This window comes from Scyliorhinus torazame, chromosome 13, assembly GCF_047496885.1.
Source record: "Scyliorhinus torazame isolate Kashiwa2021f chromosome 13, sScyTor2.1, whole genome shotgun sequence".
Classification (NCBI taxonomy): domain Eukaryota; kingdom Metazoa; phylum Chordata; class Chondrichthyes; order Carcharhiniformes; family Scyliorhinidae; genus Scyliorhinus; species Scyliorhinus torazame.
In genome coordinates this window covers 169,966,048-169,988,363 of record NC_092719.1, presented here as the reverse complement: position 1 = coordinate 169,988,363, position 22,316 = coordinate 169,966,048, and the positions used below count along the sequence as shown (strand labels likewise).

General features: G+C 42.1%; 1 protein-coding gene across 5 annotated transcripts in view; it reads left to right on the top strand.

Moving 5' to 3' along the window:
* Positions 1 to 22,316, top strand: part of flnba (filamin B a) — a 218,688-nt gene that overhangs the window by 140,939 nt on the left and 55,433 nt on the right. For 2 of the 5 annotated variants that reach the window (XM_072472407.1, XM_072472405.1), the window contains 15 exons: positions 2,484 to 2,597; positions 2,974 to 3,117; positions 3,649 to 3,772; positions 4,754 to 4,914; positions 5,035 to 5,125; positions 7,337 to 7,506; positions 8,748 to 8,865; positions 10,127 to 10,389; positions 10,914 to 11,511; positions 13,313 to 13,486; positions 16,691 to 16,853; positions 17,441 to 17,601; positions 18,701 to 18,868; positions 19,188 to 19,280; positions 21,363 to 21,486. In XM_072472407.1, coding sequence (XP_072328508.1) covers positions 2,484 to 2,597; positions 2,974 to 3,117; positions 3,649 to 3,772; positions 4,754 to 4,914; positions 5,035 to 5,125; positions 7,337 to 7,506; positions 8,748 to 8,865; positions 10,127 to 10,389; positions 10,914 to 11,511; positions 13,313 to 13,486; positions 16,691 to 16,853; positions 17,441 to 17,601; positions 18,701 to 18,868; positions 19,188 to 19,280; positions 21,363 to 21,486 — 2,666 coding nt within the window. The remainder of the gene's footprint in view (positions 1 to 2,483; positions 2,598 to 2,973; positions 3,118 to 3,648; positions 3,773 to 4,753; positions 4,915 to 5,034; positions 5,126 to 7,336; positions 7,507 to 8,747; positions 8,866 to 10,126; positions 10,390 to 10,913; positions 11,512 to 13,312; positions 13,487 to 16,690; positions 16,854 to 17,440; positions 17,602 to 18,700; positions 18,869 to 19,187; positions 19,281 to 21,362; positions 21,487 to 22,316) is intronic. The other 3 variants (XM_072472408.1, XM_072472406.1, XM_072472404.1) reach the window with 2 other exon arrangements.

The following is a 22,316-nucleotide window of genomic DNA, read 5'->3' as shown; positions in this document are numbered from 1 at the left end:
CAGCAGTCCCATGGGATCAAGGATGACTTGTTTCCACTCAGTTTGATGGATTCTGGGATGGCTGAGTCCAGTATACAATCTGTAGTCGTGTGGGGCAGGTGGTACTTGGAGAATTGAATAGATGAGTTGTTGGGAGATTTGTATGCTTCTGCTGAAACCACACTTCATTTCTGCATGTTCCTGAAAGTCTCATTTGTTAATGTCCCAAATGAATCTTCTCCATTTTGGTTTGTCACAGGCCAGAGGCTCTCATGAGTCAATAGGAATGTTTGATCTCCTCTGAGGGCATCCCAGTAGACAGTGGAAATGCTTTGGGAAGCCTTTTTGCTGCAATTTTGAGTATAGCAGTTGCTTCAGGAGTGTGGCCTTGGCCATATGTCCCATGTCTAGCTATTTTTTGTGATGTGAATTGATGCTGGACATGTTGGCTTGGAAGAGGTGCTGCTGTTGGAACACCCATCTTGCCACCAGATTTGAAGGATCTTACTGTAGCACAGGTGGTGGCATTTCTCCAGTACTTGAAGTGCCTACTGTAAGTTGCCCCAAATCTCTGAAATTGGGAGTGATTTTGGGTTGCTCCTATACGCTTTGGTCTATGCAGGTGACGTGTGCGTGCTCACTCAAACGGAGCTCCAGGCCATTTGTTAGCACCACCTCCTTGAAGCATATGAGAAAATGAACAGTACAATAAACACCCAGAAAACCAAGGTCCTCCAAAATATCTGTCTTAAATTATAAAAATGAATTTGGTTTTAATTTGGTAAGCATGGCATATCTTGTAAGGTAGTTCATGCCATGTCCCATGCTTGGTGTGCACAATAAGAAGTATTACGACACCAGGTCAAAGTTTATTTGGAATCACTAGCTTTCGGAGCGCAGCTCCTCCATCAGGTGAGTGAAGAGGTAGGTTACACAAACATCATATAAAGACAAAGCCAGTGATGCAAGATGATACTTTGAATGCTAGTCTTTGCAGGTAATTAAGTTTTTCCAGGTCCAGACGGTGCGACTGGAGGGAGGGACAATCACAGGTTAAAGAGGTGTAAATTGTCTCCAGCCAGAACATACGGTACATACTCGTGCAACCCGGCCAATGTTGTCTAACTCATTCGCTGCAGGAAACTATGTCCCGAGGCATGGTATATTGGTGAGACGATCCAGATGCGGCGACACCGAATGAACGGACATCGTGCTACAATCACCAGGCAGGAATGTTCCTTTTCAGTCAGGTAACACTTAAGCCGTCAAGCATATTCGGCCTCTGATCTTCGGATATGCGTTCTCCAAGGCGGCCTTCAGGACGCACGACAGTGCAGAATTGCCAAGCAGAAACTGATAGCCAAGCTCCGCACGCATAAGTATGGCCTCAACTGGGACCTTGGATTCATGTCTCACTACATTTAACACCCCGCCATCGGGCTTGGGCTTGCAAAATCCCACCAACTGTCCTGGCTTGAGACCATTCATGCCACCTTTAACCTGTGATTACCCCTCTCTCCAATTGCACCATCTGGACCTGTAAAGACTTAAATACCTTCAAAGACTCATTCAAAGTATCATCTTGCATCATTGGCTTTGTCAAGCTGTGTTTGTGTAATCTACCTCTTCACTCACCTGATGGAAGAACTGTGCTCCAAAAGCTAGTGATTCCGAATAAACCTGTTTTACTTTAACCTGGTGTTGTAAGACTATTTACTGTGCCCAACCAGTCCAATGCCGGCATCTCCACATGCTTGGTGTGGTGAGGTACCCCTTGAGCCATATGTGTATGTCTCTCTCCTGAGAGTTGACTCTTGTAGACTATGGCTAATTACCTTGGTTGCAAGTTCCAAAAGAGACTGAATCAATATGGTGTATAAATGGATTTATTGGATTTTAAAAATACACTGCAAAAGCAGTTTAAAAGTTGATTCCCTAGCAAAGCAAGAATCCAGTATGTTCCAGTGCTTTTCATACAACAGACATATTACCAGATCTGCTGGAAGGTTTGTTGACACCAAGATTCTACTGTCTTTCCACGTGGAAACCATTTCATATCTCATGTTTCATGTTTCATGTTCATACATATCTCATGTTTCATATTTCATGTTCATACTCATTTTTGTCTACTTCTGTGGGCACTTGCACTTGACCTATATCTAATCCCCTACTTTTCTCATCTAGTTACAACCTGCTCATCTAGCTATTATGGATGATCAAAAGTGGACAGTGGCTAAATAAGCATGTTATGGGTTTTCGAAGTTGCAATTTACAATATTGAAGATGATTGGTGCTATACATTGCCAGATCAACAAATAAAATGCCAAGTCACTGCAGTGCAAGCTTAAAAGCAGCCCTAGAGTTGATGTTTCTGGTTTAAGCTAATGTAGTAATCCTGAAAGATGTCTTTATATTTGATATTTTGAATGGCAGCTGCTTGATATTACATAGTCTAAATAATGGAGTAATCTATTGAACAATGGCATTTTGTTTCCTCTTCTCAGGTTAAAGCGTATGGTCCAGGCTTGGAGAAAACTGGCTGCATTGTTCACAAACCAGCTGAATTCACAGTGGATGCTAAAGATGCTGAGAAGGCGCCACTGAAAATTTATGCGCAAGTAAGAGCAGAACCAATTCTACATTCCACCTTCCTGTGGTCAATGCATTGTAATTCTGCATGTGCAGTTGGGGGACCGAAATATTCTAATTGTCTTGAATGTTGTCTCTTGGGATCTCTTTTATTTTTTAGCTTGGACAATGATTTGTGTATTTAGGGTTTGTGACATTTTGTTGTGGTTGAGGACTTGGCAAGCTTTTCCTGCAACAAAGGCTCATCACCTTGAAGGTGGAATTATTGAAATCATAACCATTAGAAATAACCAATCCTGCATTTAACAGCAAGCTAGACTTGAGATGCAATTGCTCCTGGATTTTGAAGGAGATTTTTTTCATTGTAAGAAGCTTGTCCATTCATGACTTTGTATCTGCATTTAGGATTCAGAGGGCATTCCTGTCAATGTTCAGATGAAGAATAAAGGTGATGGAATAACAGCCTGCTCCTACACACCTACCAAGCCAATCAAACACACTGTTGCAGTTGTTTGGGGAGGAGTCAATGTCCCCAACAGCCCATTCAGAGTAAGTGACCGTTGGCATTCACTGCATGCCTCATTCCGTTGTTCTTGCATGTAGTGCCCTAATGTCTGAATGTTGGATGTTACTTTGCAAAACGTAGTTACAACTTTAATTTTGTTTCAAATAGCTCCATAAACGTGATTATTTTGCCTTCCTGATGAGGATGGTGATGTGTTGAAACTTGCTATGGCGAACTTCTGGGGAAAAATATGTGTTCAGGATGTTGATGCCCTTTTTTATTCTTTGTACCGACTGACTCTTAACTAAAATTCTTAGCTGGGGCCAGTGTTGTACTGAACTCGCTTCTGTTTGGGAATTTCCCAAGTAGCACATTTAAATTTGAAATGAGTTTGAGGCCGATTCTTTATGCCAAGAAACTTCTAGGAAATGGATTATGGCCTCTGTGGGACCATTTGCAACTCTTGTACAGTTCAGTACCACACAAGTGTATATTTATCTAGCTATGTGAAGTACAGGCATGTTGAAAATGACTGCTTGGCTGTTTCATTTTTCTAAATTGACTTGTGTCTTTAGATTAATATCGGTCAGGGGAGTCATCCACAAAAGGTGAAGGTTTTTGGTCCTGGCATTGAAAGAACTGGTTTGAAAGCTAATGAACCGACTCATTTTACAGTGGATTGCACAGAAGCTGGGGAAGGTAAGGAAAAGGCCTGGAAAATACATGCAATTCATTTTGTTTCCATTGACCATTTCTGCACAGTTGCTTTTCTAATCGTGGTCATACCACTGGACTGACTATTTATTTTTTCTATTTATTCATTCACGGGATATGGGCTGACAAGGCCAGCATTTATGGTGAGCTAACTCCAACTGTTGCAGTTGGGTGTTGTTGGTAAACCCACAATGCTGTTAAGGAGGGAGTCTCGGGACTAACCAGCACTGGTGCAGAAACTGTGATTATAGTTGCAAGTCTGGATGGTATGAGTGTGTGTGGCTTGGAGAACTTGCAGGTGGTGGCGATGTCCCTGTGCACCTGCTGCCTTTGTCCTGCTGGGTGATATAGGTTGTCCTGCTGGGTGATATAGGTTGTATTTGTAGGATGGTGCAGTGCATCTTATAAATGGTATGCAGTGCTGCCACGGTGGTGGAGGGATTGAATGTTTGTGGAAGGGGGCTGCTCTGTCCTGGATGGTGTCGAGCTTCTGTGTGCTCCACAGCTCCCATCACATTTCTGACTTGTGACCATTGAGACTCGGGTGATCTCATTTCATCCAGTCCATGTTGATCTTTGTTCAGATAACTGTAGGAAGCATTAAAATTAGTTTTAGCTTTCCAACGTTGAAGAGGAAAATTGAGCAGTACTCCTGAATCTCACTGCTGTTGAGCGGTTTCTCTACGTGGGTGTATCTCTTGTCTGATTTAAGGACAAGTTGAGCTCTGATTGCTGCCTCGCTGGTCAAAGCCTGTTGACTATTATGAGCCAAGATACAGATGCATCATCATTACTACTCAGAATGCCGAAGGTCAAACGTGTATACAGGAAATCTAAGAATTTGTTGTTTTTTTTTGGGCAGGGTTATCTGGAAATTTTGTTACTAGCTAAACTGATTTGCAGATTTGTTTCCAGTGAGGAAGGCCAATCATACATTTTTTTTCTCTCTCTACAATTTGTTTTCAGGTGATGTCAGTGTTGGGATAAAATGTGATGCTCGTGTAATTAGTGAATCTGAGGAGGACATCGAATTTGACATCATTACAAATCCTAACGATACTTTCACAGTCAAATATACACCACCAGCTGCTGGACGGTACACCATTAAAGTGCTTTTTGCTGGTCAGGTTTGTATCCTATAAGCTACCCAATTTTACAGCTTGGTTCTTACAGCTTGTTGTGTAATCAGCTAATCTTTTTTTAATCAATATTTTTATTGAATTAAATCTGCTATCCTTTTTGAATAGGAAATTCCAATCGGTTCTTTCAGAGTTAAAGTGGACCCATCACATGATGCCAGCAAAGTTAAGGCTGATGGGCCAGGGTTAAGTAAAACTGGTAAGAGTCAACATTTATTGAATAATGAGTATTTGTAGGTGTTATGGGCGAGGTGTTTTCAGAACCCCAAAAGTATCATGGAGTTCAACCAATGCTATTTGTTGCTTTTCTGAGCACACTACTTGTTCTCCAGGTGTGATCTTACAATTATGGACACATGGGTTTTTAAACACAAAACAATGTTTATTCCATGAATTCAACTTAACCTCTTAAATAAACATTGGATCTCTTAACACCCCTTACTTCAAAGATAACCCCGAAAATATTACAACACTAAATAATCCTTCAGTTATTCCTTTCAAAATCCAAGAGACTTAACACCTTTAAACAGAAACCCATCAGGTTAAAGGCATTACTATTATGAGTTTAAATCACCCAAATGATCCAGAGATAGTCTTTCATGGCAGAGATCACAGCAGATCCAGCTCACTGCAAACACAGACACACCCAAGCTCTTTTCCTCAACTGAAACTACAAAATGGCTGAACTGAGCTCCGCTCCACCCACTCTCTGACATCACTGTTTTCCTAAAGGTACATTGCTTAAACATCCATTTCTTAAAGGTACTCTCATATAACAGTAGGTCAGATCTGCATGCCTGTTTTGCTATTGGTTAAATTGTTATAATGCAAGTTGGGTTCTTTTTTTTGTGCCACTATGCACATGCTGCAATACCCAACATACAAGTTGCATCAAATTTCAAAGCATTAAGTAAAGCGGGTGTAATATTTTGGGACTCTATGAATGAGGCCAGAGGGTGTTTTATGCTTTCATTCTTGGTGTTTTTTTGTGTCTTTGAACCATTGCTCCAATTCAGTAGATCAAATTGAAATGATTCCACCTGTAAATAATCATTGCCTATGCAAGCTATAATAATCAATCCCCAAATTGTAATTTTTTGCCCTCTTTCCTCGTCAGTTACAAGGTCCTCCTTGTTGTAGTCCTGGAAAATAATTCCGATCCACAATTTTCCTAGTGCATGTCCACCGCTAAGAAGAGTAGAGTACCACTGTGGAGCTATTGGTTCCACAGCAATGTTTGGCCAACTTTTCCATTTAATGTATATTGATCACCATTTCAGTGTTTGTGACTAGTTGCAGTAACTAAGCAACCAGACTTAAGTACTTGAGGCTAAAGGTGGTTCTGTGGTGTGAAGAAATATTGAGCATTTAAGACTACCACAAAAATGCAGTTGGAGTAATTATGGTTAAAAGACTATTTATGTCAGTGGATGACTTGATTGTTCAAAAGAGACAGCTCCATACATCTTTGTCATTGAGTAATGCAACATGATAATTTGAAAAGACTCTGGAAGCCATGTGGTTTCCATTATGGCTTAGAATAGTGCTGTTCTGTAGCCCCCCCCCCCCCCCCCCCCATGCCGAATTTCCCTCCTTCAACCACCTATGTAGCTTTTGTCAAGAAAACTAACCTGGGCCAAAAGACTGCCTGTTTCTGGTTTGCCTGGTATGTTTTTTGTGGAGCATTTTTATGTAATGCCTACTACTTGAGCAAGCCTCAAAATTCATTCCAAGGTCTTTGTAGGAAGCAATTAAATTCTGTGGTGTATACAGCTCATGATTCCAGAAAATGGAGAGAACTTTCCCAATCCTTGGGAAGGATGATGATCAATGCGCACAATTACCCATGGTAAATAACCTGTATGCCAATATTGTATTCCTCCTGTCACGCTGTCATATTAATGTACTAGCTTGACATTTTGGATGTGTGATTTTGATTGCGGTACTAGCTTGAGATTTTGGGTTAAAGATTTTGATTTTGAGGTGACAATATCAAGCTGACAATTAGGCTCAATTTAATGCTCACGTTCAATTGGCTATTTTGCCAAATTCTCCAATGGCTAGATACTGGTTTATATGATTTTGGTCTGGGGTGAAGTGCTGCTAACCTTTGTTGCTGACGCTCACTCATTCCCATGTTTTATCAGCAGTCTCAGGCTAGTGTGAAAGTATCAACCCCTCTTTTTTTTTTTTTAAACTGAGTAATCTCATTGTTGAAAAAGTAGGAATTGATGGTTCATTTGCTTATTCAGTGGAATATTTTGAAATTTTATTTGGGGCTGTTTTTTGGAGGATGGAGAAACGGCAGAATACACTTGTGGGGCATACTGCCCTGCCCCTTCCCATTTTTCTGCTGTTGTCTGGCAGTTGTTGCATAATTTAAGAACCATTTTGTTCTTTCAATGGACAGGTGTTGAACTTGGGAAACCAACCCATTTCACAGTGTTTACAAAGGGTGCTGGGAAGGCCCCACTTCATGCACACTTCAGTGGACCTGCAAAAGGAGATGCTGTTGGTGATTTTGAAATAATTGACAATTATGACTACTCTCAGACCATCAAGTACACACCACTACAGCAGGTGGGTGCTAGTATTTACCTTTTGTACTTCATTATTTCTGACATTGCTGTAAATCAGGAAATGGGAGGGAGGCAATCACCAAGGAAGTGGGTATTGAGCAAAATGTTGGGGCGGCAGGCTGTCAAACCCCCCAGGTCGTGATGCACCTCCTCCTAGGGACTTGAAAGAAGTGGCTAGTGAAATAGTTGATGCATTTGGATTTAATTTTCCAAAATTCCCTGTGTTTGAGAATGGTTTGAGCAGACTTGATTGATCGGATGTCCGCTCTATCTTATGGTCTTGCCTTCTGGTTCCATTAGATTGGAAAATAGCAAATGTAACCCCTTTTATTCAAGGGGGACGAGACAAAGTAGGAAACTACAGACATGTCATGGGGGAAATATTAGAAGCTATTATAAAAGAGGCACTCTGAAATATTAAGACAATTGGGTGGAATCAACATGATTGGATGAAAAGGAAATCCTGTTTAATCAATTTACTGAGTTCTTTGAAGGAGTTGCATGTGCTGTGGATAGAGGGGAACCAGTGGGTGTACTATGCTTAGATTTCCAGAGGCATTTTATAAGGTGCAAATGGTATTGCGGGAAATAAAAGCTCATGGTGTAGTAAGGTCACACCGGCATGGATAGAAGATTTGCTAATGGGGAACAAGAGGGTAGCTACAAATGGGTCTTTTCTAGTTGGCAGAATAGGGTGGTGTGCCACAGGGGTCAGTGCTGGGGCCTCTACGTTTTATAAATGACTTGGATGAAGAGTCTAGATTGCATGGTTACTAAATTTGTTGACCACACACATGGATTTGTAAGTTCTTGAGGACACCTGGAGACTGCAAAGTGAGTGAACCAATCTGGCAAAAGGGCTATAATGTGGGCAAGTGTGAATTTATCCATTTTGGCAGGAAAAATAGTTATATCTGAATGGTGAGAAATTGCAGAGCTCCAATTTTTTAGAAGGATCTGCGTGTCCTACAAAAAAGAATGTTGGTTATTGTGAAGAATTGTTTACAAAAGTAGTGAGGTTAATCTACCATTCTGGGTGAAAGGTTATTGGTGGTCAGCAGGAAAATGGAGGCTCCATCAGATCAGCCATGATCTCCTTGAATGCGAGCAGGCTCAAAGGGCCCAGTAGCTGTTCCCTGCTGCTAATTTGTATATTTATGTGAAGTCTATTTATTTGGACCAACTGCGCTGACCTGTTTTGTAAAGTAAACAAATTGCTACTCTTAATGTGTATATTTTCAGGGCAAGATGGGAATTGCTGTGACCTATGGTGGAGATCCAATTCCCAAGAGTCCCTTTGGCATAGAAGTAGCATACCCACTTGACATTAACAAGATCATGGTTAATGGTCTTGAAAACAGTATGTATCTCTTTTTTTTAAAAATTGATTTGAATTGCTTCTGAAGAAATGGATTTGACTGCAGTTCAGTTGGTTTTAATTTTAACATTACCGTTGCAGGGTCGGCTTCGGAACTCAAAGTTTCACATTTATAACATGCACTAAAATTGCACTTCTAATCTAGTGCCTAATGGAAGAATTTTGGCACCAGTAGATGGTGTATAAATCTTGCATTAAACTTTTAAAAAAAATTAATTATACAAAAATATTAAGACCTGGAATATATATTCTATCTCTGAATTAATCTTTGCTTCAGGTTTTACATAGGCTAACCTCTCCATTTGGATCTGGATTTGTTTATTGTCTTGTGTACAGAGGTACAGTGAAAAGTGCTGTTCTGTATACAGCTCACAGAAGAAAATACATAGGGCAAACATAAATGCACAATGCAAATACGTAGACACAGGCATCGGGTTAAGCATAGAGTGCAGTACCATTCCTGCTGAGTTGCCTGAGATACCACTTGACATTAGTCTGTGCATGATTCTGCACTTGCAGAATAGGATATTCTGTTTGGAATATAATAACACTGGTTATTTCAACATAATATATTATGTATAATTAGTGTGTTTTTTAACTTTAGGTCTTCCGTGTTCTTTTCAGCCTTTTACTTGAACAGCTATTGTATTGCTTTCTCTGCTTCATTTTTGTTCTCCAATACTTAGTTTTCTATTGTTTCAGATCCTTTATTTATTATTTTGTCTGACTTTTTTAGTATGCCTTTGAATAAAACTGCAACTCCCACAAATATGTAACTCCTAGGTAAAATGCAATTATTTTCCTAATCTGGTTTTTAAAGTTTGCATTATATCTTTCTGTTTTGGACCACCTTTTTTTATTGATGGCATTTCTACTATTTAGTGAACTGTGCGTGTTCCTTGTGATCTGTCCAAACTAAGGATAAGGCCAGCAAGATCCTGCCACTATCCACCAGGTTTCCAGTTCTCCGTCCCCCTGCTGCCAGGAAATACGCAGTGGGGTTTGATGTTGGCGGGACTGGAAGATCCTGTCCGTGAACGACTGGAAAGTTTCTGACCTGTGGGTGCATAGTTGAAAGAGGAATGTTCTATGGGTGCATGGTTGAAAGATGAATATTCCTGTTCCTGAATGTTCTTGGCTGAAGAACGAATTGCGTTAGATGAAAAATCTTTTAAAATGAGTTAATATGTGTTCATGATTGTCTGTTTGCATTACTAAAAATAAATCTTGTTTCCATTATTAGGAGTCGAGGTTGGGAAAGATCAGCAGTTCACCATAAACACAAAAGGAGCAGGGGGGCAAGGTAAAGTGGATGTGACTATCTCCAGCCCTTCACAGAATCTTGTGCCCTGTGTAGTGGAGCCAGTTACCAGTAAGGATGCTTGTGTTGCCAAGTACATCCCCAAAGAAGAAGGACTATACACAGTAGATGTAATGTATGACAGGAATCCAATTGTAGGCAGCCCATTCACTCTGGAAGCTGCACTCCCTCCAGATCCTTCCAAGGTAAGTGGTCAATTATTTAGATTTTTGCTGTGGTGTTTTGTACATTGTTTTTTTTAAGCTTCTAGATTCTTTGATTTGGAAACCAAGTTTAGGAACTGAGGAAAACTCGAGTGAGTAAAGATCCTCCATTTTTCTGCACTGGAAGTAAAATCAGTTGGAGCAACAATGCAGTTGATGGTACAATTGCATTTCCAATCATGCGTGAAATCAGTGAGCGCTCCAATTTCTGGAATATGGAAGATCATCACTTTATGATGGATCTGTCCTGGTCTAGATGAACATTTTAAGTTTAGCTGTTGAACACTCTACTTTGCTGCTATTGAATCTGTGAATATGCTGCTATTGAATCTTGTGAATTGGAGGAGGTGATGGCTTTACCTCTCCACCTGTAGTGGCTGCATCTAGCTTTCTTTGACTTGTCTTTGTTTCCCTGAAAGCTTTAGGATTGTTACATGGCATTATTAAGAGGGTGACCTATTTACAATAATTCAATCTGATAACTTGAACCTTTCTTTCTTTTGCAGGTGAAAGCCTATGGGCCAGGCCTCATAAGTGGTGTTGTTGGCAAATCTGCTGAATTCACCATAAATACCAAAGGAGCTGGCACTGGTGGGTTGGGCCTCACTGTGGAAGGTCCATGTGAAGCCAAGATTGAGTGCTCCGATAATGGGGATGGAACCTGTTCAGTCTCTTATTTGCCAAATGAAGCTGGTGAATATCTTATTAATATCTTGTTTGAAGAAGTTCACATTCCAGGATCTCCATTCAAGGCAGACGTGAAATTTCCCTTTGATTCCTCCAAAGTTATTGCCTCTGGTCCTGGTTTGGAACGTGGAAAAGTTGGAGAGGCTGGACTGTTCACTGTTGACTGTTCTAAAGCTGGTCCTGGTGAATTGACCATAGAACCAGTATCAGATAACGGTGTTCGGGCTGAAGCCCACATTCAGGATAATGGTGATGGCACTCACACAGTCAGCTGTATTCCACAGCAGCATGGTCCGCACACAATTGCACTGATGTATGGCGGGCAGTCTGTGCCCAAATTTCCAGTACGGTTGCAGGTGGATCCAGCAGTTGATACAAGTGGTGTTAAAGTGTATGGCCCTGGAATCGAAGGGCGTGGTGAGTGGTTTTTGTAGTTCTCCTCCATTTGGCTATTTTTACAGTCTGATTAGTAAGTGCCTCCCCACAATCCCTCTTTCTCTTCTCTTTCCTCCCCCTCAATATTTTTGACCTGGGCTATCCCAAACCAAATCATAGGCCCTTTGTTTTGTTTTTTTAGCTCTTGCCATTGCTTTTAATTAACTATAGCAACAAATCTGTGCACAGCAAGGGCCCACAAGCAATGTCAATGACACAAATAACCAAGTGACTTGTTTTCTGTAACCGTTCATTTGAGTGCCAGTCAGAGCAGGTTCACTGCTGCTCTTTTCAGTGCCATGGGACCTTTTGCATCTGCCTTGAGTGCAAATTGAGAATTGGGAGGTCTGGTTTTGAATGACATTCAGCTAATGGTGTGGTATATCTTGGATTGTCATCAAGCCATTGAGCCAGAGCTAAGAGTGCTACCTTTGAGCCTTGACCAATGCCTTGTAAGGCTTCACTACCGTGACACTACAGTGCAGAAGGAGACCATTCTGCCCATCGAGTCTGCACTGGCTCTTGGAAAGAGCACCCTACCCAAGGTCAACATCTCCACCCTATCCCCATAACCCAGTAACCCCACCCAACACTATGGGCAATTTGGGACACTAAGGACAATTTATCATGGCCAATTCACCTAACCTGCACTTTTTTGGACTGTGGGAGGAAACCGGAGCACCCGGAGGAAACCCACGTGCACACTGGGAGGATGTGCAGACTCCGCACAGACAGTGACCCAAGCCGGAATCGAACCTGGGACCCTGGAGCTGTGAAGCAATTGTGCTATCCACAATGCTACCGTGCTGCCCTGCATATGATCATGTTCTTCATATTTTTGGAACAGCAAAGAACAACCATATTTTTGGAACAGCAAAGAACAACCACTTTTAAATTTGAAACAAACACTTGGCTATTTTGGAGATGGTCTAATTAAAATACTCTGCAGGTTCTTTGATCACCATTTTGCAAAACTGGCAGTGAGCTTGTCAAAGTCTGGGGGCGTACTAACCATTGCCAGAGTTTAGTTCATGGGGTGGGGGGGAAGAGAGAAATGGATAAGGATAATAGAATACAATATTAATGTCAGTCACACAAATCGGCACCGGAGAATTTGGCAGCCGGTGTCGGCGGGGCGGGATTCACACCGCCTCCCGGCGATTCTCCGACCCCGCGGGGGGGGTCGGAGAATTTCGCCCCATGTATGAGCAAAAAGTAGATTTTGTGATTTATGTATTATAGCTTTGTAAAAATTTCCTTTTGTCGGTTAGAAATCACGTTTTTTAGTAGTTGTGCAGAATCCATAAGTAGATATCTGGGAATTTTATGAATTCTCGCTCTTGTGCTAGATCGGTCTTTTGAAATGCGGAATACCATGATTATTTGTAAACCTTCTCTTTCCAGTTTTTCATATTGGCAAGCACCGCATGGCTTCAAGATTGCTGGCAGTCTCCATACTTTGACTGCCATGGCAATGTGATGCTAAACATTTGGTAGATCACAAAAGGCATTACAGCTGATCTGGGGTCTTTCTATTGATTTTGGGAAATGTTACTGCACAATCAAGAGAGCCCCACTCCTGATGTCTTTCCAAGCCCAGGGAAGCTATATAGGTAGCTTTAATGTTTCAATAACTGATCTTGAATACACTGAAATGTGTGTTGTTTCTGGTCCATAGCGCACTGCATTGCACAGTCAAGAGGCTATAAAGTACAGCTGGGACAGTAATGGTCAAATTTTTGTTTGGTTGGATTTTATTTCAAGCTGCATTTGCTTTTTCTAGGAGTTTTCTGTGATGCCACAACGGACTTTACAGTGGATGCCAGTACATTGACCAAGGTGGGAGGAAACCACCTCAAAGCAGGCATCATAAATCCTTCAGGATCTCACACCGATTGTCTGATTAAAGATAATGGAAATGGGACATATGCAGTGGAATACACTCCATATGAAAAGGGTATGATGGAAGGTTACGGAGTTGATGTGCGGAAGGCATAATTAATCCTAGTAATGATGGAATCTCCATTCCTCTCCGCACCTGATTCCTTAGATGCCCTTAACTTTTTTTCTGCTTTTTTCTACTTTGACTTTTTTTCCCTGTTTTTTCTACTTTATCAGTAAAAGAACTAAGATTAAACACAGAATTGACACAATTATTTTAATTTTTAGGTGAACAAGGCCAACACCCCACACCAACATTATAGTAATAGCTGCTGCTTTGACTAGGAACCCTATGTTCAGATTATAAATTAATCACTGACTATCATAAACCCATGGTCAATCTTCAGCTCAGTCCAGTCCACAAGTAGATTTTTAAAGATCAAAGCATAACTTCTGTGGCAGTAGCCGCAGCACAAGTGTTCTTATTTGAGAGACCAGTTTTTGATGGGGTTTGGCAGCACTGGGGAATCTCAGATATGAGAACACCATCTCTAGATGAGGGGCGATTATTTAGGACATTACTTCACTCGAACGATTGGGAATCTTTGGAATTCTCTGCCTGGAGGACTGTGGAGTTCCATCACTGAAATATATTTGAGCCGGAGACTGATTTTTGGTGTCGAGGAAACGAGGGATATGGGGAGCAAGTGGAAAAGTGGAGTTGATTCCAAAAGCCAGCCAACATTGTATTGAATGGCTAAATAGTTTACTCCTCCTCCTCCTATTTCTTTTTTTTATTAAATATTTTTTATTCTCATCCTTTTTCACTTCTCCCAAATTTACACCCACCAACAATAAACTATAATCAGTAACAAATATGTACATCTCCATATCAAAAACAACGATCCCATCCTCCCAACATTCGCCCGCATGTTCACAAACAAATGACAAAGGAATCCATCATCACCCATGGCCACCATTAACACACAACCGCCCCCCCCACCCCCCAAACTAATGTTCGATGTTATCCAGTTCTTGAAAGTGAATAATGCCCATGAATTATCTCCTTCCCCTCTGTTCAAGCTTAACCTTTTTTTTAAAAAAAAATTTTATTCTCCTTTTTCACGTTTTCTCCCACATTTACTTACACCCATCAACAATAAACAATAATCAACAAGATATGTCAATCCCCATAATAACAACAACGATCCCATCCACCCACCAACCCCCAAATCTCAACCCGCCTGTTTACATAAACAAATGACAAAGGAATCCGGGATTACCCGTAGTCACCCTTAATCTACACGGCTCTCCACCCCCTCCCCCCCCCAAACCAATGCCATCCAGCCTCTAAGAGAGTACCGTACATGATACCCCAATGTTGTACACCCCCCCCCCCCCCCAAGTCTCCAGCTCCTCCCGGCCAATACCTCTTGTAAAACTCTTTCCTCCTCCTTCCCCCCCCTCCTCCCCCCCCCCCCCCCCACAACCTCGGTTCCCTCCCCCCAACTTTCCACCTCGGCTAGACCACTCTGATCCCGTTCTGTCAGGCTACGATGGCCGCAGCCCCTCCCCCCACCTCCCTCCCGTTCACTGGCCGGCTTAAACCGGCCAGCGTGGAGGCCCCCACCTGGGTCCCTTTCCCCCTTGCCCGGCCCTAGGAAAGCCCAAAGATCCCCTTTTAGCACGCAAACACGCATATCCACCTACACCCCAAAGAGCCCTCCTTTCGAGTGAAAGTCCCGTCCCTTCCCTTGTCCAAATATATGCAACATTGGCTCCTTTAGCCTCTACACCCGTGCGCAGTGAAAAAAAAAGAAAATACAGTCATGAGGTTACATCGGCACATGGCCATTTCTCAATTTCTCAGTTCTGCCACAGTCCTTCTGCCTTCACAAACGCTTCCGCCGTTCCAAAATAAAAGTCCCTGAGCTTGTAAGTCACCCTCAGCTTCGCTGGATATACAATGCCGCACTGCACCTTGCCAATGTACAGTGCCCTCTTCACCCGGTTGAAGGCAGCCTGCATCTTTTGCCAGCTCCACCGTAAAGTCCTGGTATGCACGTATACCAGCTCCAGCCCACTGCACCACCTGCTTCTGTTTGGCCCAGCTCAGGGCCTTCTCCTTCACACTGTACCTACGGAAGCACAGAGTCACTGCCCTTGGCGGCTCACTTGCCTTTGGTACAGGCCTCCATGACCGATGAGCCCGATCCAGTTCATATCGGGAGAGGTCCTCGCCCTCCCCCCAGTAGTTTTGCCAGCATCGCGGAAAAATACTCAGTCGGCTTCGGTCCTTCAACTCCTTCGGGCAGCCCCACGGCCCCCAGATTCTGTCGCCTGGATCTGTTTTCCAGATCTTCCATTTTTCCTCTCAGATTCTTGTTCGTGTCCATCACCTTCCGCATCTCCTTCCCCATCGAGGCAAGTTGATCACTGTGCTGCAATACCATCTCCTCCACTTCCTTCAGCACCTCCCCTTGCTCTCGCCACCTCCGTCCTCACTGGGGAAACCGCCTCCTCCACCAGCATTGGTGATTTTCGACATCCTTCTTCTCCTTGTGCTATCCCCTGACTTTTACTGCCGTCGCTGGCCCTAGGACTGGGTGTTACTCCGCGAAAATGCCGTTCCCAAATGGGAGCCCTCCACTGTGCGGCTGCCTACCACCCGCTGTCACCGGAAGTCTCCCAAGCGTAACCTTCTTAACAGTCAAGAATTCCAACAGGTCCACCCAGCCACGCCAGGACTCAGGGTGGAGAGGTTGCTCTCCAACCCATCCGGATCCACCTTCAGGCGGTCAATGAGGCAAAGGCTACAACATCTGTCTCCGCACCCGATTCCAACCCTGGCTGGTCCGACACCCCGAATATGGCCTCCTCGGGGCCTGGGTCCAGTTTCACATGCACCACTTTAGAAATTACCTTAAAAACCTCCTTCCAGTAATCCTCTAGCTTTGGACACGACCAAAACATATGAAGGTGATTAGGCCCCCCCCCCGGCAACATTCACACAGCTTCTAATCCTCCTTCAAAGTATCGTCTCATCCTCGCCCTCGTGAGGTGTGCCTGTATACCACCTTCAGCTGTATCAGCCGCAACCTCTCGCACCAGGTCGAGGCCTCCTCCTATTTCTTCTTGCTTTTTTGCGCTTGATTTTATTTCTCATTTCCCATAACAAAAACTCCTCTTACAAATGCTTCTTTTCTCTTTTTTATTGTTAAACTGATTACTTGCTGAGTAGATGAGTTTTAACCAGTGGTGATTTTTTTTTTTGGTACAGGTATGCACTCTGTTGATGTAACCTATGATGATGCACCAGTTCTGATGAGCCCATTCAAGGTAGGAGTCACCGAAGGGTGTGACCCATCTCGTGTTTCAGCAAGTGGACCTGGACTTCAGGAGGGCTTGACAAACAAAGTGAATAAATTCTCTGTGGTAACAAGGTAATCTTAAACTTCTTAATTGCCTTTTGGATTGCAGAGTTCGTTTTTTTTTTTTGTTTTTTTTTAAGTCCGTTTGGGAATTGGATCCAGTTCACCGCAGCTACATTCCCATACGGCACAGAAATCCAAGTTCCCCCTCATTCTTGATCAAAAATGATTGAATCCATAGTAGACTCCCATGAGAGAAAACCGCATGCATATATAGGGGATAGTTATTCTCTCCAGGTTTATAATATTTACCAATATAATGGCCAATGATTGTGACCCACAAATATCTGGATAACTGCAGATAGTTGTTTATTGAAGCTTCATACGAGACACTTGTAGTCTTATTTCCTTTGGTCTAGGTATTGGTTCGACCACTGGTCACTAATTATATGACCGCAATGAACGTTATGAAATGCACCACTGCTGTTCACTGCCATGGAACAATGTATTTTGGATTGAATAGTGGCACAATATTAAACTAGTGTGTGAACTGTAGTATTTTTCATACCAGTGAAGTACTGAAAAGGACTTGTTTGTAGTTTGACAAAATAACTAAGTTAATCCTAACAAAAATAATGACTAAAAATCTTGTGATACAGAGGGGCAGGTACTGGTGGTCTTGGAATTACTGTTGAAGGACCTTCAGAGGCAAAGATCTCTTGCAAGGATAACAAAGATGGCAGCTGCAGTGTTGAATACACCCCTTACACCCCTGGAGATTATGACTTGAATGTTACCTATGGAGGACAGCACATAACTGGTAAAGCCTTTAAATTTAAGCCTGTAAATTTACTGTATCTGTTAAACTACTGTTTTTAAATGAACTCTGAACTCTAAACCAATCTAGATGATTTCAGTGCCCTGATCATTGAAGGAATGTATTGTTTAACATGTTTAGTTAGGTTCCCAAGTTACTCATCTCTTGTTGATCTCTTTATATTAAAAAAATAATAATATTTATTCAGTGTTTTCAATCTACAATCATTCTCCATTTTCCCATCGAGACTTATTTCCTATGAAGTGTTTTAAATTGGAATGGATTATGTGAAAGTTTTTTTTTAATAAATGCTATTTTTTTTTTTCCCCAGGTAAGAGGCAATTTAGCGTGACCAATCCACCTGCATATAATTTTAGATTGTATGGGGTGACACCCACACAGACACTGGGAAAATGTGCAAACTCCACGGAGAATGTGCAAACTCCACACTGACAGGGGGCCGGGATCAAACCCGGGTCCTCGGTGCCGTGAGGCAGCAGTGCCAACCACTGTGCCACCGTGCTGCCCCCTTTGTGAAAGGTTGATTGGAATGCATTTGTACAGCAATATTTAGATTTGTGCATTTTCTTGGGTCAGATACGCACTTGTCTAATTATCCATTTTAACATTATCCTTTTATGTGACCATCTCTGTGCCCATCTCTAAATTGCCATTGAAAATTAACCAAGTCTGCCTCTTGGTCACAGAGCACCAATGGGGATGCCACCAGGAATGCGACCCCCGCCACCAGGAATGAGAGGTCCTCCACCACCTGGCATGCGACCACCAAGGCCATGAGAATAAAACTAACCAATATGTTGGGGCTGATCGATTTACGTGGGATGTTTGACTGCTGTAATGGGGGGGGTGTCCTGAGCAGAGACTTTCCGAATCTTGCCATTTATAATGGCTGGTGGTTGCAATGCAATCACTGGAACTTCTGGGACTTTAATGAGTAGATTGGCATTACCATAGAACTGATGAGATTTGTGTTTGCTCTTTATTGTAATATTTGACATTTTTATTAAAAGGTTTTGATAAAATGAAAAAAAGAAAACTAACCAAGTGCAAAACATCAAAGTATCCTTGTTTTTTTTTTTAGGCAGTCCATTTAAGGTACCAGTCCAGGATGTTGTGGACCCCAAAAAAGTGAAGTGTAGTGGACCTGGGCTGAGTTTGGGAGTACGAGCCAAAGTGCCACAACATTTTACTGTGGACTGTAGCAAGGCTGGAAAAGCTCCCCTTCAAGTAACTGTGTTGGGACCAAAAGGTAAGATCATAACATTGAACAGTCTTCTTTTAACTGTTGGTGATCAAAAACCAAGACACTCGATAGAAGTTTAAATGTAACTTTACATGCTGCGGGTCGGAAGAGTCCTAGTACAAGATTGATAATTCAGTTGTGAGACACTAATGTTTGTGTGCCAGGTACATGCCTTGTATAATTGTGTTAGGAGTGGAATTTTTATTTACGTATTTCTTGACCCATTGCACAGCTAGGAAACCTGCTCCTTTTTTGGTAAGGGTATCACTTGTCACCTTTCAGCAACTGTTCAGATTTACTGCAAGTTAAAGGTTTTCTGTTCTAGTTGGTGAGGTACAGCTCCAACCATGGCGCAGTCCTTTGAAAACGATTACAGACTTCTTTAAAGGAGAGACCAAGAACGATGACAGTGAGACAGGTTTGGATTTGAGCTGCTTAATCTGAAGGCAAGAAAGGTGGCGGGCGTATATGGCCGGGAGCAATTGCGTTGGTCCTGTCTGCTTTAGCGTTAAGAGCCAAAGAGCTAGGCCTAATGCTTCAATTGAATTTTTAGTTTCCATGTTGTCCCTCTAACATGGTCTTGTTGTGTTAATTTTTGTATGAAGGGTTTTAAAAATCAAATTCCATTTATTTTGTAGCTCCTTCTGATTAGAGAGATCTGGCTGCCTTAGTTCTAAGATTAAAAGAATTTGTAATCAGTATTTTATAATTGCATGTTTCTGTTACACCTCTTGACAAATTTCTGCATGACCCAGTTAAATTTATTTTAAAATCCTGGACATGTAAATTATCTGTAAATTTTGAAGAATCCTGAATGACTGAGTAGGTTGCTTCACTGCTTTGATTGGGTATGATTGTTTTTACACTGCATACCTGACCTGGTAGAAAATTTATTTCAAACCATTTGCTCATTGAAAGTTTTGTCTTTTTGCGTTTGCTTTACTGTCTTATGATTTGAAGAAGTGTTGGGTTGGATTGGTCAACACAGGCTGACTTTAAGTGAACCTATTTTGTATTTGATTTAAATTTATGGCTATCCTGCAAGAATTATGCCGCATTAATGGCCCTGTTCTAATACTCCAAAGCATGTAGCAAAAATGTCAGTCAAATAGGACTGTGCTACTATGCTTGCTGGTCTTTGCATTTAACTGCAGAAACTCATGAGGAATTGGGAACAAAGAACAAAGAAATGTACAGCACAGGAACAGGCCCTTCGGCCCTCCAAGCCCGTGCCGACCATGCTGCCCGACTAAACTACAATCTTCTACACTTCCTGGGTCCGTATCCCTCTATTCCCATCCTATTCATGTATTTGTCAAGATGTCCCTTAAATGTCACTATCGTCCCTGCTTCCACCACCTCCTCCGGTAGCGAGTTCCAGGCACCCACTACCCTCTGCGTAAAAAAACTTGCCTCGTACATCTACTCTAAACCTTGCCCCTCTCACCTTAAACCTATGCCCCCTAGTAATTGACCCCTCTACCCCGGGGAAAAGCCTCTGACTAGCCACTCTGTCTATGCCCCTCATAATTTTGTAGACCTCTATCAGGTCGCCCCTCAACCTCCTTCGTTCCAGTGAGAACAAACCGAGTTTATTCAACCGCTCCTCATAGCTAATGCCCTCCATACCAGGCAACATTTCTGGTAAATCTCTTCTGCACCCTCTCTAAAGCCTCCACATCCTTCTGGTAGTGTGGCGACCAGAATTGAACACTATACTCCAAGTGTGGCCTAACTAAGGTTCTATACAGCTGCAACATGACTTGCCAATTCTTATACTCAATGCCCCGGCCAATGAAGGCAAGCATGCCGTATGCCTTCTTGACTACCTTCTCCACCTGTGTTGCCCCTTTCAATGACCTGTGGACCTGTACTCCTAGATCTTTGACTTTCAATACTCTTGAGGGTTCTACCATTCACTGGGAAATATGCAGTTGCATCCTCCAGGTAGCAATGTCAACATTTATGAAGGTGTAAAAAGAATCTTGTTGTAGAAGGAATTTTACTTAGTGGAAATTCATCGTTTAGTGTAGCTTGATTCATGACCCGGCAGAATAGGTGCACAATATTGCCAGTCCAAATCTACTTGCAGTCTGCTCTGGCTTCAAGCAAACCTTGATGTGCATGAAACTTTGAATGAGCAAATTACAAATTTAATACAAACTACAGTAGTGAAACATTTGCTTAACTGTGAACACCATAAGTAAAAGGTTCCAAATGGATATCTCTTTCCTCTGCACTTTTCTGAATGGCTTAATATTATTAAATTTACTAAAGCTAGTAAAATGTCTTTATTGACTCTGCTTTACAGGTTTTGCAGCATTCAGTACGGTTACAAGGCAGTACATTGAGTTAAAAGACTAACCAGCTTTTTATGCACAGCTGACTACCTGGATTAATGAAAACACATGGGTTATTTTATTGGGCCCTTTTTTTTTTTTTTTGTTTTGACTGATGTTATGCAAGTTTTGGTATTTTCATCTCTTCTCTTTTCTTGCAGCCATAAGTGAGCCTGCTGAGGTTATTGACAATGGTGATGGCACTCATACCGTCAGCTACACACCTTCAGTTGAAGGGCCATATTCTGTTTCAGTCCAGTACGGAGATGAAGACCTTCCTCGCAGGTAACCTCAGAAACTTGCACCACACAGTTCAGCCTTGGCTTAGCTTGCTGTCAAACCGTGGCTCTATACAGATAATGCAACCGTTGTATTAACTTAAAAACACCAATTCCTGAATGTACAACAGGTTGAAGATGTCAGATCAGAGCTCTAAGGAGAAATAACTGTCCTGATTGAAGTTTGCATTCTACTAATATTCCTTTGGTAAGCGTGACTTGACAGGAACCAACCTCCTCATCTCCCAAATTTTGATTGAATAGTTTCATTTGTACTTGTCCTTCTATTTACCATCTATAAGATCCTTCATTTGTGCCAACAGTAAGATTGTTACATTTTCAAGTTGAAGTGCCTACTAGCCTAACTTTACTCCCATCATGACATATATTCATCATTACACTTTTTTTTTTTGTTCATGTATGCATCCATTTTTGTAAATCCATTGTATTCATGTGCATGGTCCAACTTGAGGATTGTTTCATTTTTCAATTAATCTGATGTTCAGATTTGGCAAAATAGACCTATTCGATGCTTCCTCTTGTGCGGCAATTTAGAATGGGAAGCCATTGTTTTATGATGAGGGATAGCAACAGGTGAGGGAAAATTACTTCTCTCAAAGGGTCATGAATCTCTGGAATTCACTATGCCAGAGTGTGGTGGATGCCAGGAAATTTGAGGAGGAAATGGGCAGATTTTTAATTGGTAATGGGTTGAAGGGTTATGGAGACCAGGGGAAAGTGGGAGTTGAGGCCAAGAGGAGATCTGCAATGATTGTATGCTCGAGGGGCTGAATTGTCTACTCCTGCTCCTAGTTCTTGTGCCTATGTACAATTTGA